Raw genomic sequence first — 19,606 nt, 5'->3', positions numbered from 1 at the left:
ACGGATTGACCCACAAATAAGGTTAATACATCAAAACAAGGGTAATTTACTGTACTTTAAGGAAAAATTATTGGTACAAATAATTTCTTCTTGTTTCTAGTGAAAATTCGCACCTTCTTCTTTATTCCTCTCATCAAAAGTTGCACACCTCCGGAGTCAACTTCCTTGGCACATTTGTTCAACATTTTGGTCATCTGAGTCGCGTCCCGAGCTGTTTTTCCACTTTTTCCACTTTTCTTAAGCTTCCGCTTCATTACTGCCCAAAATATCTCGATGGGCCGGAGCTGTGGGCAGTTGCGTGGATTTATGTTTTTATCGATGAAATCTTCGTTATTATCGCGGTACCACTGGATGACTTCCCGGCTGTAGTGGCAACTCGTCAAATCTGGCCAAAACTTCACGGGACCTTTATGGGCTTTATGGAAAGTCGACCGCGGTTTTCGAGACATTCATCCTTATACAGCTTCAAGTCTTTCGTCTTATTCGTCACAAACACTTAGGTCTTTGCCCCACAGTTGCATATCCCTTGCCACAACATCCGTTTTTTTTCGCAAGTTTGTCCAAAAAGCAAACTTAAACTTCGCAGGAACTACTCCTCGTGCCGTCACCATAAATAGTTTTTGGCTAGGAAGCTGTCCGAAATCCATTTTGACGTAGGTTCTATCGTCGATGACAGGATTATCAACGTGGGTGTGCAGACTTTTTTCTCTCCTTTCGGCTTCCATCTGGAATAATTTTTGACACGCTGCACGAAACTTCGTGAAATTTATACCACAGCAAGTAGGCGCCTAGGTAGACAAACCGCTGTAAAAGAATTCTTGCAGCGGTCACTGTCCGTGCCGCTGCAATACAATAAATGATTCCGGATTCTAAATGAACATAGCTTTAGAATGGGTGTTTTAACGTTGGCTTTCTTAGCCTAAAATAATTAACGCTGCCAGTTTGGAACGGCTAACGTTAAAACAGTAAATTCTTAAGAATTTCTGCTGGAGACTCTAAGGAGTTTTCAAAGAAATTTCTCTGGAATTTTCACGAGAAAGTCTCCGTAATTTGACGGGAACTTTATTAGAATTTCCGAAGAGGATTGTTCAAAATGTAGATTTCAATATGAAACATCTTTGCATTTCAACGGAAAATTGTTCGGAATTTTGAAGGAATTTTTGGAAATTCTTTGTACAATAGATGTTTGACAACTGAAACTTATTTAACTGCAATGCTTTCTAACCGCAATTCAATAGTTACATCAGTTTTGTAGTTATCGGACCGCTAAAATTCGAAACGATTTCAAATTAGATGATAGCTGCATTGCGCTGCACAATCACATGCACTTCTATTGCATCTGACGTTGTCGGACGTGACAATAGTTGGACGTTTAGAACGTTTAGAACTGCATTCGCTAACTGGAACGAAAACATATTGCAGTTATCGAACGACTAGTGTATTGTCCATAAGAAATTCGGCCGAACTGATAATTTGGCCGAAAAAATCGTTCACCCTAACAGGTCGTTTGGCCGAATAGGTAATCAGCCCGAAAATGCCGTTTGACATAAATGGTCGTTTGACAGAATAAGTCATTTGGCCGAAAATGTCGTTTGGGCCAACAGGTCATACAGCCAAATGTCAATTATTGAACGGGTAGTTTGGTCAAAAATGTCCATTCGTTTGGCTAAATGACATTTATGGCAAAAAGGCCTGTTTGTCAAACGACCGTTGAACGAAATTTTGTAACCTCTCTACTTTTTAAGTCGATACTGGTATTTAAGCCAAAAGTCATCTAATCAAATCCCATTAAGCTGAATTGAACGTTTATCCGAAACTATTATCAGGTCGAAAATAGTTTGACAAAAAATGTAGTTTGGCCGAAAGCGACATACAGCCAAAAGGAACATTTGGCCGAACTGGTAATTAGGCCGAAAAAATCATTTAACCAAATAAATCATTAGACCGAAAATGCCGTTTGGTAGGAATGGTCGTTTGACACGAAAACATTCTTTCTGCGAAATACCCTTCCGGTCAAATGGCATTTTCTGTCAAATGACCTATTCGGCCGAACGTTTTTTTCAATTCCGTCAAACGACACTTTTTGAAGAAGGTTGTTTTGCAGACAGGACATTTTTGGGCCAAATGGCTCTTTTTCCCAAATGACAATCAACCGGCATTTTTTGTAATAAACATTGTGAGCTGATAGAGCGCTTATTCAACCAAAAATAGTCTTCTACAATAAAAAAAACTAGCTTATTCAGCCCAAATTGTTTGTTGGGTATTCAGTCAAACGACTTTTTCAGCCTGTTAGGACAAACTGCTACGGTCAAATTCCGGCCATACCTGTTTCGACCAGATAACAGTTACCGTTAAATGCTTAGTTCTACTAATGGTACTTGGCTAAAAAATCTTTTTTAAAGTTGGCTATGCCAATCTAGCCGTCTAGTGATGAACTTCTCCCTGCGAAAAAAAAAAATCAATCTAATAAAGAATATAAAAAACTAACCATCTTAAATGATCTAGATTGAGGAAGTGTTCGCTAGAGCATCCCTTTTACCAGTCACAATCTCCCAGAATTATGAAGGTTTTTTTTTGTAAATTTCGAAAAATTCTCAACAGAACTCAATAGGAACTTTCTGTGAATATTCTGAATATTTTCCTAAAGAAATTTTGAACAACCGAAACTCTGAAAATAATTTCCAATTGAACATTCTTGAAAAATTTGAAGAATTTTCTGGCGAAATGTGTTGAAAATATCCAAAATGACCGATTTCAAGTTTTATTCCGCTCTAGGAATGGTTTTCAAGATCAATTTATAAGATCTATCAATAAAACCGAATAATACACGGCAACTTTCTGATAACCACTATAAGAGTCAGATATTGCCAAGTGGCCCTCTCCAGATAACCACTATAAACCTATTATAAGAGCATTCAGAAACCCTTTTTAAACCACCCAAAACCCACTTTTCAGAAAAATAATAACAAAATGGATTGTTTTTATGATGATGACAACAAAATAATATTTTTTTGCAGGTTGTTTTTTTTTTTGATTCAGTAACATTGAAAAGAAGTGCGCCTCCGACTTTATGGTCAAAGCTGGTGGAAAAAAAAAGGTTGAACACAACGCGCCGGCAATATAACGTAGTTCAAGGAAATTATTCGAACAATAATTATTACCACAACATCTAGGATGCCCACTAAATCGATTAGTGCTTTTGGCCAAATTATTAATAAATAAGATTATTTATCAGAAATAGTATGATACGCGGTGAAAAAGTCGTTAAATCATGAATTTCAGTGACATATTTCACTGACTGCGAAATGCTTCTCTATTTCAATATGGCCATCATGGAATTTGATTAGAAAAATTTTGCTTTTATTTAAAACCGTCATAAACTCTTCGCAATGCAAACATTCTTATGGGGGTAATTAATTTGACCACATTATGATAAAAAATTGGAGCTTTATTCGAGCGTTGAAAATTGGATTTATTACGTTCTTCATCACAACAATTGATCTGTTCATATGGTCAATAGGCATTTGACGTTTGAAGCTTTTTTTCAGCAGAATTATGAGAGGGTTATTGATAGCAATAAGAACGCCAATAAAACTGATTAATTAGCTTCGTGATTGCTGTCATAAATCCGCAATAAGAATTAGATAAGTCCAAAAAGCATGGAAATTGTTACTTGGGTTATTTTGTTATCGGAAACCAATATCAAATAGTTTTCGATTTTCTTTCAATGACAGCAGGAATAGCTTTCGATTTGATGTCACAGTAAGACTTTTCTGCTATACGTTTTGTTACTTAACCGTTAAAACGATCAAAAATATATCAAGTTAAGTAATAATAATCGATTATTTCACAACATTGAAACAAGTTATCGATTTGCTCGGGTAGGCTTCTACCAAATAGTCTTTTCGGTTAAACGACATATTCGGCGAAACAACTTTCAGCCTTTTGATCTCCGGCCATATGGCTTTCTGCTGAACGCCTCTTTTCCATTCAAAAATTAATTTCAATGGTAAATTCTTTGGAAGTCAAAGGGAAATCCTTCGCAATTTACACACAAAGTTTTTCTTAGTTTTTACGGAGAGATTTTCAAAATTTCAACTAGAAATTGTATGGAATTTACATGGAAATCATTGGTATCTTCACCAAAAATCTCTGGTGTTTCAACGTGATGGATCAGGAAATTATACAGGAATTCCATTGAAGGTTCAGATTTTCCACTTCCACTTCCAAAATTCTGCGGACATCTTCAAATATGTATCGGCGTGGAAAATTATAGATAAGCGGCGTGACCAATCCCAAAAAAGACGGTCACAAATGTTAGAAGTGAATAAAATGGTCTAGCAGGCCACATATTGTAATTTTTCATTGAATAGATGGTTCCTCTTCTCGGCATCAACGATCCGTAAGCTAAAGTACAACTATCGCAGCGAGAGGTGGGCAACCAGTTGGCGCAAGCACGCTATAGTTCTCTAGGACAACGTGCTTGCACCAAGTGGTGTCCATCAAATATCAATGGCTGGCGCCTCCAATGTAGAGTTTTCTTTCTATGAGCATTTCCACAGGGATTTAATTTTCGATTTCAGCCGCCTCATCGCAGTACTAAGGAAAAATTTATTTTATTCTTAGAAATTGTAAACATATGGAATAGGTTTTGTTTCGTCCTTAACCGAAGTAAAGCTGTAGAGGCGCAAGTTGTTACTTGATATTACGATTCATGTGAAAAACTCATGATATTTTTACAGAGTAAATTTGGAAAATTAGAAGCAAGGGATAAAATAAAATCCTCTTCCGAAATTATCCATTGCGACTAGACATAACATGACTTGATAGTTTATCCTACTTTCATTATCAATATTTTCAAAATCTCAGAGCGCAAAAGCCTGTAAGAACTAATGATCACGTGAGATTTCCTTAACAACAGTATGCGTGAGACAAGAACAAATAGTGCTAGGGGGCGTACACATATTACGTAAGCACTTATGGGGAAGGGGGGGGGTGGCTTATGTCGTTTTCTTACGCACCATGTAAATAAAAAAAAAACATTTGTTTGAAAGAAATCTTACGTGAGGGAAGGGGAAGGGGAAAGAAAAAAATGCTCACGTAATAAGTGTACGACCCCTAGACAATTTTAAGCTGATGTCACACCATTGCATTGGGGCAAATGAGAAGTAGAAAGAGAAGTAAAAACAAGTTTTGCGTTGCTGCTCTTACCAAAATTGATTGGCAAGACCGAAAGGACCACCGTCAGTAAAACCGAAATAATTGAGCGGGCGGAGGGTGGCGGAACCTAATTTCTTCAGGATTGGATTCCTGACAAAAAAAAATAAGCTTCAGCGTGAATTTCATTTATGGGTACCGATGGGTACCCTTTTGAATTTCACAATGAAGACAGCAAGAAGATAATACAATAATAATTTTATACATAATAAAGACCGAGTACTTTCTGCGCGATCAAAAATAATTTACGAACGTTTAAGCGTGGCTTTATTAATCTTAGGGCTACACTTTGTAATGGTGCCAAATATAATAGGTTTGGGCCATGTATACATTGTGACCAACATCATGAACAGTAAGATAAATGTTACAAGATTTAACAGAATTAACAATCGACAACATGCTCAACTTGTATTGACTGTAAAGGTAAGATTCACCCGAATAAAATGACTCAAAACTATGTTTAGATCATCGTCAAGTATTCTACTTACAACCCATGACTCAAGTTATCAATTTGGATCATTTTGAAAAAATGTTTTTTGACCGTCTTTTTGAAGATTGGTCCTTCTGTGCGGCGAGGGCGTGGCACAGCGGCGCACACCTCTAAAGTATAACTGTATAACCATAATTAGTAAAGATTTTGATTATTACAGTCATTCACATGATAAGCTATTTTCCGTCCCATGGATAGTCGAAATGGATAGAATAGGGCAAAACCTAGTGAAAATTTCACCGCAAATTTCTCACTCAATTCGATTTGTAAGAAAATGTTACTTTTACTGATATTGGAAAAACGTTTTTCTCAAAAGTACTGTCCTTAAAAACTTATTCAATTTATTTTTTTGCTGGTCGCAAAGTGCCCATTAAGGTAGTTCACGTTTCAAAAATGTTCAAAAATTCCAACTCCACTGTGTCTATCAGCTTCTTTTTGATGATTTAGGAGACCTGTCAAAAATTCAAATGTACAACCACAACCTCCGTTTTCGGAATCTATATAAATGAAACCTGCGGTCAACTCATTAGTTTTGTGTTAATTTAACGGTTTTATTGGCATTGGTATTATTTAAATGGTGAAAATATCCTCAACTCACAATGGCAAATAAACTCAAAATAAATGAGTTTTTGTAGGCTTCATTTATAAAGATTCCTAAAACGGAGGTTGGGGTTGTAAATTTCAATTCATGAGTATTTAACATTTGTAGAAGGACTTGTATAAATTTAATTATTTTTCCATATAAATTCCTGCCTGCAATTTGCCTTAATTTTGCCAGGTCTCCTGAATCATCAAAAAGAAGCTGATAAACACATTTCGAAATAGTGACCATAAGAACAAGAGAACATTTTGGATCTCAAACAAAGAAGTAAGATTAAAACAATCAGCTATGCAAAGAAGCTTTAATTATTAGTTAATAAATATTCAGCGGTGTATAGACGTCCCGAGCAGCACACTTGTCATAGATGAGTTCCAGTGATTCATATACAACTAAAACGTGTGAGATCGCGATTGAACATGTTACGTATCGTATCGGACGCGGATCCCGGTTTTTATTTCTGTTTTATGCGATCGGAGAAAAAAAAAACAATTAAAGTGTGATTGGACTGTTTAGTGTTTAGTTCTGCTTTGTGCGGGTGAGTAATTCTCCAGTGAGCGTTTGCTCGCGTTTTATATGGGACGCAGAACGATCGCATCGTAATCATCGTAATATTTGGTTCTGCTTAATGCTGTTGATATATCGATTAAGTATTGCGTGTTCATATTATTGTTTAAAAAGCTCTGACGGTCACATTACTTATCAGTGTGAAAGATACCTACTTAATAGCAAATGTTCCATCCTGCGATTTTTGCGGAGACGCAGGAGTACACACGACCTCTAAGCAAAAAACATTTTCCTACCTTTTTTCCTAAGTCACTGTAAAGACGTTGCCGAGGTCTTTATTGATCTTTGTATTTATTGAGCTACTAAAACTTGTATAGTGAGAATGATTGACTTATTCCAATCAGCCGTTCATCTGATTAATTTTCCAATTTCACTGATTCTGGTCAATCACGGAGTAGCAACCACACAGTTAAAAATTCTGAAAATTACATGCCATGGAAATATTTGAACCCATATTTTTGTGTTCAATAACCTCTAATTTTACATTCAACTTTTTCTTGTACGCAATATTGGATACAAGCCCCATAGTAATGACAACCTGTAATTTTGAAAAGTGATGGAAAAATGAGTCGAATCGAATGGAGCCTTTTTGTTACATCACATATGCTGTAACATTTTTATACTGTGCATAGATATGTACAGTCAGTCGAATCTAAGCTTAGCTAAGTTTCATATACTACATAACGAGTCATAACGAGATAGAAACATTAGTTTGTCAACACTTTTTCGTAATCTTTTGTGCTCAATCGAAAATTTTCGATGTAGCTAGTTGAAATTGAACTTGCCATTGCGGCTTTAGAGGGTGTGCCGAAACGCAATAGCCTGCCAGGAATACTTGCCGATTAATGTGCCTCAAACAACACTTTAATTTCAGATTTTTTGGATGAACATAATGAATGTTTATATGAACATAATGAATGTTTATATGGAGAAAGAAATGTATAAACACAGTAATTATTATTTTCGATATTTTCCAAGTAGGATCCAAATATGTAGGTATCGGTATTCGATCAAGAAAAAATCAACTAAGAGTAGGCCTGTGATGCAGCTTTCTAGAGGTTCTCAGAGTGCCAAGTGTAATAACAAATTGTACCTACAATCCAGCACACATTTTGTTAACACATGTTTGACAAAATTGAGCAGATATGGTAAACTACATTCTAATTGTTTTGAGCCGTGTAGTCGGCTAAGCTACACACTTATTTTTTTTCACCGATCTCGGCTGTGCGATTCTCGGTTTAAGTTCGTTTGCTGAAATATCAGCTGAATGGACGTTTGATTACGGCGGCTTCTTCGAGTGCCGCAGTAAACAAATTACTTTTTCAGCTGAGTTATCAGCAAAAAGTCAGCAACCGAGCGGTCGGCTGTGCGGATCTCGGCAAAAGAATCAAAAAATGCCGAGCTGAACTAAGTGTGTAGATTTTTTTCTGAGTTTTGTTATCAATCTTATCAATAAAACATTGTTTTTGTGTAAATGTTGGTTTTATGTTTCAATATATGGCAAAAAGTATTCTTCTTAATAGCAATATCATTTCATGAATGTATTCAGAACAGATACTTCAAAACCAATAACTTTAGTCTGCGTAGTTTTGCTATTACAACTGAAAAAGTAAAAACCAGAAAAGCATAAGAACAAATAATTCAGAATCTGAAGTAACAAAACTCACAGACGCTCGCTTCAAATTAACATCCCACCTGTTTCATTTTCATGTCTACATCTATTTGACCTTGCCCTTATTTTCGTATTTTTAGGAATTCCCATCGTTCCAACCGAAACCATACCCCATATTATACTTCACTTGCCCACGTAAAATACCACTCCAATACAGAAACTAATCGAACAAACCACACAATAAAACGCACTGAATGGCCTGTCTACTGCTGTAGATCAAAACATTGAAAAAATCAATCGATTAATGGTATACGCTCTACTGCCACACCCGTCTTACCTGTTTGCAAGAGAATACCACCACTAGATATTCGGATAAAATGGCTATTCATCAAACTGGAACAACGAAACCAGTATGGGACTGAAAACTTGTAGTGTCATCATGGCACAGACAATAGACTTACAAGCTATAACAAAGTTCTACCTACACGCTGTGCTAAAATTTAAAAAAAATATTTTAAAAACAGTGCATGTATATTGTCAAACAGTGTGCCACTAGTTCATTATTTTGCTTTTAAGGATGAATAGTGTCCAATCGCTAAGTGATAAACTCAAAATTCTTTTCAAAAAATCACTTAAATAAAATAAATTTAGAAAAAAAATCCCAGCACTTGTTGAGTTTGAGTGTGATATCTGTTCTCTGTGATGGCCACAATCCCATATGTTGTATATACCGTAGGATTCTTCATTGGTTAAATTTATGTGTACGAGTCCCACAGTTGACATACCAAAAGAGATATTCCTAATGTTATTGTTACTGCGTTGGCGTCGAATGAACCATTCATGCATTAAACCACAAAGCATGGAATCACATAGCATTCCATACTAATACTGTTCATAGTCTCAGATTTCATGATGCAGCCAGTGAGTGAATAGCACACGTGGTTTATTGTCGGCACATACATATAGAACAATGAATATACGGTTTTCTGAATAACAACTGGTGAAAAACAGGTGAAACTATTGTTTGGCAATTTGTTGCTCTCATTCTTCTGTCAATATAATGGATCTGTCAATGGGCTTATACCAACTGCCTTTTGAATTATGTAAAACGTAAGAAAAGAACAATCGTCGATTGTTTGTTTTGGACGGTTGTATCAGTATTATTACTAAATTTAGCATTGTAACAAAAAATGTATATAATAATCCTGACATACGGCTCCTTTAACTGCAAACAAAAAAGAAGTTCTGACTTCAAACAGTTTTTTTTACTTAAAACTGTTTTCCTTAGTTGATTTTTGATACTAAAGCTACCGCAGTCAAATAATTTATAATACTGTCACCCCAACGCCAGCAAATAGCTATGCGAAACGTAATAATGCTTCAGTTATCCTATGGAGCCGCCAAAGTTCTCAATGGATTCTTACGGATGAGTAATGGTGACAGTGTTGCCATATTGTGCAAAGAATAGTTTAAAATATGTGCTTAATAGCAATTCTTGAATAGCCATTGAAGTGCAATGGATCTAAAAGCCTGAAAAAGCTGCAATAAAATGTCTTGTTTTTGATAAATATGGCTCTAGTAAGTAAATGTACAGTACACTGAATACGAGAAAGTAAATCGTTCACTATGTGTGCGTGAATACTATCAAATCACTTCAAAAACAAAGATTAAATAACAGTCTTGAAGAACCGTAGATATACCAATCGACTCAGAACAACTAATTGATATATTGTCTGTTTCAACTGCAGTGTGAATGTATTGATTCTACATATTAATAGATTTCATAGCATCGAATTGTATTCAATTTCCACTTTTTTTCTCCATAAAAAAACCGAATAAATTATTACGTTACAAGGGAAGACCAAATCGATTTGTGTAAAACGCTTAACTCTCTAATGTTGTTAATAAAAACGTTTCTCCGTCAAATCAAATGTTCTTCATGGAGCACGTTTTTTTTGTAATAATTGACCTGTAATTTGAAAAAAATAAGTTGTCGTTTTATTCCAAAATTGAAACATACTTTTTTGCAACTAATAATTTATTTTGCTACATTATTTTATGGCAACGCTGTCGTCACCACCCCATCAGCATATAACAGTAGCCGCCAGTAATCCATTTAAGCTTCCATCCTGTCAGCGAAGAAGTGAACAAAACAAAACGGACTCGAAACCACACCCTTCTTTCGCACACACCTAAACCAATCGTCCAATCGCCATGCCGCTCAAGTTGTACTAAAACGCACACTAGCGCAGGCAGCATAGCATGAGGTGGAAAATGTGTACCACGTCGGGAGGGGTTATGCTCTTCGAGCGCAAAGTGGGCGCCTTGCTTTCCATAGCTCGTGTCTCGGCTCAGTACCTGTTCGCCTGCCAATCGATATAGATGCGCTTTCGGTTCGGAGTACGTCGCTCATCATATACGTTGTAACTCTCGCATCGCGAGTCTAGTGCAGCGCGGTAGGACCCAAAAGATCCGGAGGGTGGATGCGTGTCTGTTTCTGACGAGAGAACATCAGGTGGAAATTTCGAGCTGGAAAATCGATCGGTCGTCTTGTTTCTCCTCCGGTTGTGTACGTGTCTCTGGCGTCGTCGGCCGTGTCTGGTGGTGAAAATTTGCTGACAGTGAATTTTTATGTGGTCAAATGAAATAACGAAATTAAGAATGTCGTAAAATCTGATCGACAAGTGATTGAGAGGCAAACCTTGTTTTATTTTTATATTGGGGATGAAAACATCGGGCTATATGGATTTGAAAGAAAATCAAACAAGTTTATAAATTGAATTTCGTTATATTTCGCGCGTGAATCAAAAAGTGAAACGATATTATATGAAGATGGAAATGTTGAAGCTTATGATGGATACCAGTGATTACATGGCTAGCCTAACTAGCTTGAATAATAATAACAACAATAATGATATCATTAAAAAGGATCTTCAACGGTCACCTAGTCCGGAATACAGAGTTCCACCAATAAATTTGGATGAATTGCCGGAGGTTTTACTTTGTAAGTTTCAAGTTTTTTTGCTTTTTTAATACAAAACACAATGCATGGTTTCAGTGATCCAAGTGATGATAGAAATATATGTATTGTCTCATTGCTTTTTTTCTTCATGTAAGTGTTACGTTGCTGCCAGCTAATTGATTTAAAATAATGCTTTGTGCAAAATAATACTTTATAAAATTCGATAGCTGGAGCTACCAATGTTCGTCAGTTATATATCCCAATTCGTTTAACTTAGTATACATATAACAGATTGAATAAAGCAAACATAATTAAAATATCTAAAAAACTATTTTCAAAAAATCATATTTGGAAAGTAACATTAAAAATTAACAACATTTTATTGACAAAATTATGAACCAAATTTAAAAGACTAAACAGTAAACAGAGAAATTTAAGTGTGTTTGATAGTTGGATACAAACCCAACCGAATTCGGTATCATTTTATCAAAGCGTATGAGTATGAATGAAATGAGATCGATATTATAGAAATTTCAAAAGATCTCCCTATGAGTGAATGCCTCTGTAGTGAAACAATAAATCCTTGAAGTATGTCATGTACATCGGTACCAGCAACAGGCAATACGATTGCATAGAGCCACGAAATTGTAGACTATTGCATGTATGCGAGTTGTGCCTCTTTCATCTGTTACCAATTTGGTTTGGGACAACGACTTTCTTTTAACTTAACGACTACTTCTATAAAGCAGAAGAGGCAATTACTAAACCACTGAACCCTTTTTTTAAATTGGTGCACACCATAAGTATCAAAACCTGTTCTATTTTTAAAATACGACTAGAATTTTCAGTAAAACTATCGTGGGTAAAAATATTTTAGTAGTTTTTAGCCTTCCTTGCACACTAAGTTACCGAAAGGCTTATGTTCGCTCCATACAAAGCTTTTTATAGAAAGCATTGAGATCCATAGCGGATATACCAATCAACTAAGTTCAACGAATTAAGATGATAGACATGTAGGGGAACGGTTCGGCACTTCATCTCATAGCTCCCATTTCCATCCCATCAAAAACAAAGCAATGAAAAAGAATTTGATTTGCTTTTTTATTTTTGTGAGCACGTATGTTAGCAAAAAGAAGCAACGAGATATTGGTGCTGATTTCTTTGTTTTGCGATGAGATGAATATATGTTTAGTGAGATGGAAAACGGAACAGTTCCCCTATGTAGTGTGTCTCCAGTTAGCCTTACGAGCGTAAGATTTTCAATCCGGAGATGGCTAGTTTGATTCCGGTCTAGGACGTTTCGGGTGGCAAACTGGGCATAGTGTATCCATTGTACTTGCCACACAAGCCACAGTCATAGTGGCGGGCGTAGAAAAGCTATCAACTAATAACTGTGAAAATGGTAATATAATACAGAATGTATGTGTATGTATATGTACATGCTGGAATTTTCAGAAATGGTAAACAGTTATGCAAACTGATAAATCGAAATTAAACATAATTGAAAATTGAAAATGAAGGAATATCCAGAGTACAAAGACCGTTTAGAAAATGATGGGATCTACTATACTGTCAAAAGATCGCCAAGTGTGCAATACTATGGTCTGGAAATTATTTCCCACTTACGATATTGGTTTGTTTTATGAAATACCGTCGTCGGGGGTGACAATGGATCTGGTGGCTGAGAATGCGTCAGCGCCCTCACCGTCAGTCTGGAGGTCGGATAGCAAAAAGGAGGTCGTTTAAAAAGGTTTCTTATAATTCAGTTTCCTTGTCCTTTCCTTGATATATTAAGCTCAATTCTACAAACATTCTATGTATAGTTGAAACAGTGACCCATTTTCATGAACCCACCCCCATTTGACCCATTGTCACCCCGACGACGGTAGTGCAATTATAACAACATACTTAAAGCTGTTATTCTCGTTATTCTGCCTTACGCTGAATGATATTTGCCATTGAATGGGATATTTCAGCAAATAAAGAACCCAAAATAAATTGCGAGAATCGTTAAACAGTTGTTTCAGAGTAAAACCTATCAGGGATAGAATGACCTCTTAATCACCTAACCTCAACCCCATTGATAACCTCTGGAATATTCACAAACTTGATGAAGTATTTTCCTTCGTTTAACAAAAAGTCGATGAAGTATTTTCCTTCGTTTAACAAAAAGTCACTTCCTTACTCACAGAATAAGTGAAAATAGGTAATTCTTTCAGATACGAAAAACGGGTAAAAACTACCAAAAACTGGATCCACCCCACCGTTGAACTTATGTGTATTCATTTGTATTTAATTCTAAATGTTTTTATTTTTTTCTCTTCATATTTTTATATCTTGATATCGTCATATAGCCATATAGTTTTATATTTAACTAGCTGACCCGGCGAACTTTGTCTCGCCAAACATTTTCCTGATACAATTTGTTGTGTACATAATTTATCTCGAAAACAAACTGGTTCGTCGGAATGATTTTCTTTTTTTATGGTCGAAATAAAAAAATAGTGATTTGCAGTTTGACGGCATAAATTACAATGAAGAACTATACTGCCGCTACTTGCATCAAGATTTTTTTAAATACAGAATTTTATGCTAAAAATGTCATGCATATTTTACGAACAACCATTTTATCGAAAAGATTGAGCATTGATCTTCAAAGTATTCCAGTTTCATCATAACATTTTTCCTCGTAAATAGAAGAAGGAAAGGGATATAAATTAGCAAAAGTTGGGCTGTCTATTCTTTAGTGATGCGCGGTCATACTAAGAAGAAGTAGAGAAGATACGTTGATTTAGGTATTCATTTTTATCTAATTATTATCTAATTAAAAAAAAAGACTGGACACCGTTTTCGACCAGAGGTCGTACAGACTGAACATTTAACACCTAGAGACAACGGACAGGACATATAACACCCAGTGGACCGGTGGAGACCTTTTCGATCACGAAAAGTTTCCTCCTTACCGGGGCGGGAATCGAACCCACACTCCCTAGCACATGCGTCTAGACGATTGGCCTCGCTAACCGCACGGCCACGAAGCCCACATCATCTAATAAATTTCCATGTTTATTTTTTCATATATTTATTATATTTCATACTCTTAAATTTTTACATTTTTACATTTTACATGAACATTAGGGTGGCTCAAAAAACACTTTTTCAATTTTTTTGATGGGGCGCCCTCTTATTCGGTTCTATTTGGTGCCCTGATGCTCTGGACAAAATTTCAGCCAAATCGGTCAACATTTGGGCGGTGCTAAACTCATTGGAAGTTTATATGGATAAATGTATGCAGAAACATTCTAAAACAGTGATTTGCAGTTGGACGGCACAATTTTCGATCAAGAAGCATGATACTCATTCAATTCTTGTACAATTAAATACAGAATGTTATGCTAAAAACCGCGAGAAGATTAGAGTTTATTAGGCAAAGATATTAGCATTTTACTGGAATGTTGTAGGGGTGAATTTATTTCTTTTCAAAGGTAAAAGAAACGAAATTTGCTCAAACTCCACTTCAGAGTAATGCTAATAACTTAGCCGGGCAAACTCTAATCTTCTCACGGTTTTCTGCATAACATTCTGTATTAAATTCTTCAAGATCTGAATGAGTATCATACTTCTTCATCCGTAAGCTGTGCCACCCAACTGCAATTCGCTGTTTTTGGATGTTTCTGCATACATTTTTGCATATAAACTTCCAACGAGTTTAGCACCGCCCAAACGTTGACCGTTTTGGCTAAAATTTTGCTCAGAGCATCGGGGCATCAAATAGAACCAAAAATGTTACTCGGGCTATTATTCGACAAAATGTTGATAGGTTCGATGATAAAACTTCGGAAAACTGTGAAGACGAGGGTGAAGGACCTACCTTTGCTTCCTTCCGTGATAGTAAGGACGTTGCCTTCTGCTTCTGTATAGGAAAAGATTTCAATTCCATCCCAAGTACCAATTTGCGACAATGTACAGTAGATTGCTCAGTTGAGCATTATATAGCCACTCTCGACGTGTACAATCGCCTACGCTGTGCTATGCTAAATAGAATATGCACCGTGGAATTCTGTCCCATTGTTTCCTATTGAAAATTGCACAGATCGTACAATGGGATCAAAAGTTAATACCAAAATGCGAAAAAAAATGTCAGTAAAACTCTCGCCAATTTTTCAGGTACTTTCCCTTAACCGATTTGCATGTCATAAGTTGCATTCAACGAGATAGTATATGGCATTGTTTTCCATTGGGATCAGAAGTTATGCGATTTTTTACAAAAAAAAAATGCGGTAAAAAAAGTCTCGCCCACTTTACGAACGTATCCCTTCACTGATATGCTCGCAGCACGTTGCATTCGATTCTACCATTATTTCGTATTAAAAAAGGCCTGATTGAACTATGAAATCAAAATTACTAATTTTTAAAAAGCACCTATATCTTTAAAAAAAATTCACTGCACTCATCTGATTATACCGCAACAAATTGCGTTCAACGGGAGTTTTTAAAATAAGTATAAACAAACTACCTTCAACCTTCCGGAACTCGAACTTTTGCACATTGGGTAAAAAATAACGCGAAAAAATTTAATATCTCAGTTCGGTATGGGCGGATTACGTTAAAATTTTGACACATGTCGTAGAACTAGCTGAGGCATCGCGCAAAGATGCCTAAGTGCACTACACGAAGCTGCAAGTCCTCGGTTTACCCCAATGTCCCCAAAGTAATTCATTGTTTGATCGGAATTACCGTCGTCGGGGATGACAATGGGTCAAATGGGGGTGAGAATGAGTCACTGTTTCAACTACTTAGAATGCTTGTAGAATAGATTGAATGTATCTGAGGGCAAGAAGACTAAAATATAAGAGACCTTTTTAAACGATTTTGCTGTACGACCTCCAAACTGCCGGTGAGAGCGATGACCCATTCTCACCCCCCAGACCCATTGTCACCACCGATGGCGGTACATATAATCGACAAAACATGACATACTTGTCCCCCTCCCATTTTGCCGAAAATTGTTTGATCGGAGTTACACATATTTACACCCGCCCCCCAGCCTTTTCGGAAAATCGTGTTATGTGAGCCCTGTCTACTGCACGATGTTGGGAATTGATATCCTGCTGAGTGTACCCCATGTTCTCTTATTCCTCAAATTGCTTACCAATAACTTACCATGAATTAAACATTACCAGTTTGATCTAGAATTTTGCAGGGAATCGAGTGGAGCTATTTTTGTCCAGCGCAATTAAGAAACTAAAATATTGCTTATTTTATTCCACGTACTATTATTTTATTTTAATTTTTACTTAAAAGTCAAAGGTCTTCCGGAAAACATGACCAATAAGGGGTATTGGGGTAATAAGAGGTACTTTTCGGAGATTTATTTGGCGTTTCAGTCTGGTTTTTGAAAAAAAAATCAAATTTTATGATTGAATTTATTCACTTTTCAAACTATTATTGTTTCTCCATCGTGCGTTGTAAAAAGTACAACAACAGAAGCGGGACTACATGATTGATTCAGGACCATGCCAGTCCCGGAAGGTTAAGCAGCGTTATTTTAGAGTTTTCTTGTGTTCATTATAGGGTATAAGGCTCAAACCTTGGCCTATTATGTTGTGGTTGAGCACATTTATTAATTTAAATATTCATATATTGAAGATCTAACCGTAATTATTCCGCTTACTTTTGATTATTACGCTAAGTATTCAAAAACAACAATAATGGTTAAAAATCTATTATTTAATTCATCAAAAGTATTGTGCGAAATGGCCAATTTTCCTAATCTCGGCTCTGGTGTTGGATGTTTTTTCGGCCCATGAAATGTGCACGGCCCATGTGCATTATTCACTGTAAATCGTTTGTATAAGCCGTAAGGTAGGCAATTATAATGTGCTACTTCAAGTGAAAATCGTCAGCCGAATTTTGGCAACGAGTGTTCTAATATTGTTCAATACAGTTTTGGTTAATTGTTTCGCTATACTAATGAAAATAGTGAATTTAACATAAATGCTAAAATATTGGGATTGTTATCCGATCCGTTCATCTAATGTGCGAAAATAGGTGCGAAAGTCCATTCCAAAAACTACTTTATTGGGCAAAAGAAAAATCTCTTGCACTGCCTGCCTGTTGCAATCAAACCGAGTCAAAGCAATTTTTCACGCAGGTTTATTGCGTTTATCAGTTGAAAAAGTGCATGAATCTTGCGTAATATAAATATAGTCGGCTTGATACACTTTTTCAAAGAAGACTTGATAAATATCTCTCCAGAAAACGATGTATTATTGTTGAATTAGTGATTAATTTGTATGATGAGCCAACGTTGCATCCAGGCCTAACATTACATCCCGTTACCCTATCTTACGTATCGCAGGAGAAAGGCAATAATACCGCTAGCTGGTGTTAATTAAAGTTTGAATACCAATAGTCCTATACTGGCCACAAATGCATATTTGTCCCGAATTAATAGAAAATTCAGCAAATATAGAATTGAATTGAAAACGTTTGGGCATTGCTTAACTTATTAGATGTTTATATGGAAAAACGTATGGAGAAAAATCTAAAAAAAAAGTGAATTGAAGTTAGATGGCACCATTTACGATAAAGATATTCGTTCTTGCAGAATAAAATACGGAATGTTGTACTGGAAGCCACGAGGAGATCAGAGTATATCAGACAAAGTTATAAAAGATATAAGAGATAACGGAATAAGCGAGCGACCCATCAAAAAATTTGAAATAAGTTTTTTCATACTATTTGAGCCACGCTACTATTGAGGCATTATAACATATGGCTTCTTTGGGAAAGTTGACCTGATTGTTCAAATAATCGAAAATGTTGACGTTAGTGTTATAAGCCAATTTAAAAAAATGACGGTAAAGATCAATTCCACATTTTTTGATCCATGATGACGAATTTTGAATGCCACCGAAGATCGTGCTTTAAATCTCTTAGTATCGATCGGCCACAACTCTGTTTTTTTTTTGGGGTTATTGGCATGAAATTGGATTAATAACATCTTTTTATATGAGTTGTTAAGGTGAGTGCACAGAAATTTCGACTGCGTTTTTCGAACTACTTCGAACTTAGCTTAGTTTAGCTTAGCTTGATTGACTGTACCCATCGTAGTTGCTAGTCGTGATTGGCCGAGAAACAACAAATAATGCACAGCTTACCAATTGAATAGTTTTCTCGGGACTAGAAAGCTATTCTCGCTATACATGCTTCGGAGTTTCTTTAATTCAAGACCAATAACGATGCCGGCAACGTCCTCACAGTCAATTAAGATAAGGGGAGGAAAAATAGTTCGACACTCATTACTACATGAGACCGAGGAACCTCTGCATATCCATGAGCGCACTGGAAAGGAATAGTATGTTAGTTGGGAAGAAATATATTGGAAATCGCCATATTCATGATGATACAAAAACGGAAAAGCAACGCGTGTCTTACGTATTTTCCCGAAGGTTGCAAAAGATTTGTTATGTAACACAAATGCGCTATACAAATTTATGTATATTATCAAAACTGGGATTGTGTAGAGCTACATGTCTGATTCAGCATTGCTCAACGTTTTGGCGACTTCATTCTAAAGGTAGCGGATTTAATTGGAATTAACTTTAAAATGCTTCTACACCCCACGACGTTAGTGTAAATTACAATTTATATTTATTTGAATTTCAATTAAATCTGATTTATTTAAAAACGTTCGTTTTATTTTAAACTGATTTTGATTTAAAATTACAGCACGTTCGTTTATTTTCATGCTACAAATGTGAAATATTTCTGGCTATGAAAGTAAGCACTATCAGTTTGAGACTTCATTGTACAGATCAATGTTGGTTTTAGCGGATTATTTCAAATCAAAATATCTTCCTCTGCCTTACCAAACAGCAGCGAAAACCTCAATAACAAGAGCTAGGAATAGAATTTACAGGATTTACTTTAGAGTTTTACTTAGAGTTTTACAACTAGAAGATTTACCAAGCATCCTTGTACGAAAATAAAATCTAGGAAGATTATTTGCAAAATATGAAAACAATAAGGCAAAGACAAAGGTGCTGTTTGAACGAGATGGCGCCACAACATTTACATTACATTATTACATTTGTTATTGATATGGGAACAGATACCCTAGTTGTACAAACCAGAGCATGAAATATTCATCTTCAC

The 19,606-nt window shown here is 36.1% G+C and overlaps 1 protein-coding gene across 2 annotated transcripts in view; it reads left to right on the top strand.

Annotated features, from left to right (window-relative positions):
* LOC134213316 (LIM/homeobox protein Lhx3) overlaps positions 1 to 19,606 on the top strand; it is a 132,062-nt gene that overhangs the window by 102,550 nt on the left and 9,906 nt on the right. Inside the window, exon 1 of one of the 2 annotated variants that reach the window (XM_062692274.1) lies at positions 10,858 to 11,488. The exons of the other annotated variant lie outside the window; for it this stretch is intronic. Coding sequence (XP_062548258.1) covers positions 11,311 to 11,488 — 178 coding nt within the window. The 5' untranslated portion in view covers positions 10,858 to 11,310. Of the gene's footprint in view, positions 1 to 10,857; positions 11,489 to 19,606 lie in introns of those variants that run through there. 2 annotated transcript variants of the gene reach the window in all.

This window comes from Armigeres subalbatus, chromosome 2, assembly GCF_024139115.2.
Source record: "Armigeres subalbatus isolate Guangzhou_Male chromosome 2, GZ_Asu_2, whole genome shotgun sequence".
In the NCBI taxonomy this organism is placed as follows: domain Eukaryota; kingdom Metazoa; phylum Arthropoda; class Insecta; order Diptera; family Culicidae; genus Armigeres; species Armigeres subalbatus.
Note: the sequence above shows the minus strand (reverse complement) of the source record. Positions and strands in the feature narration are given on the sequence as shown.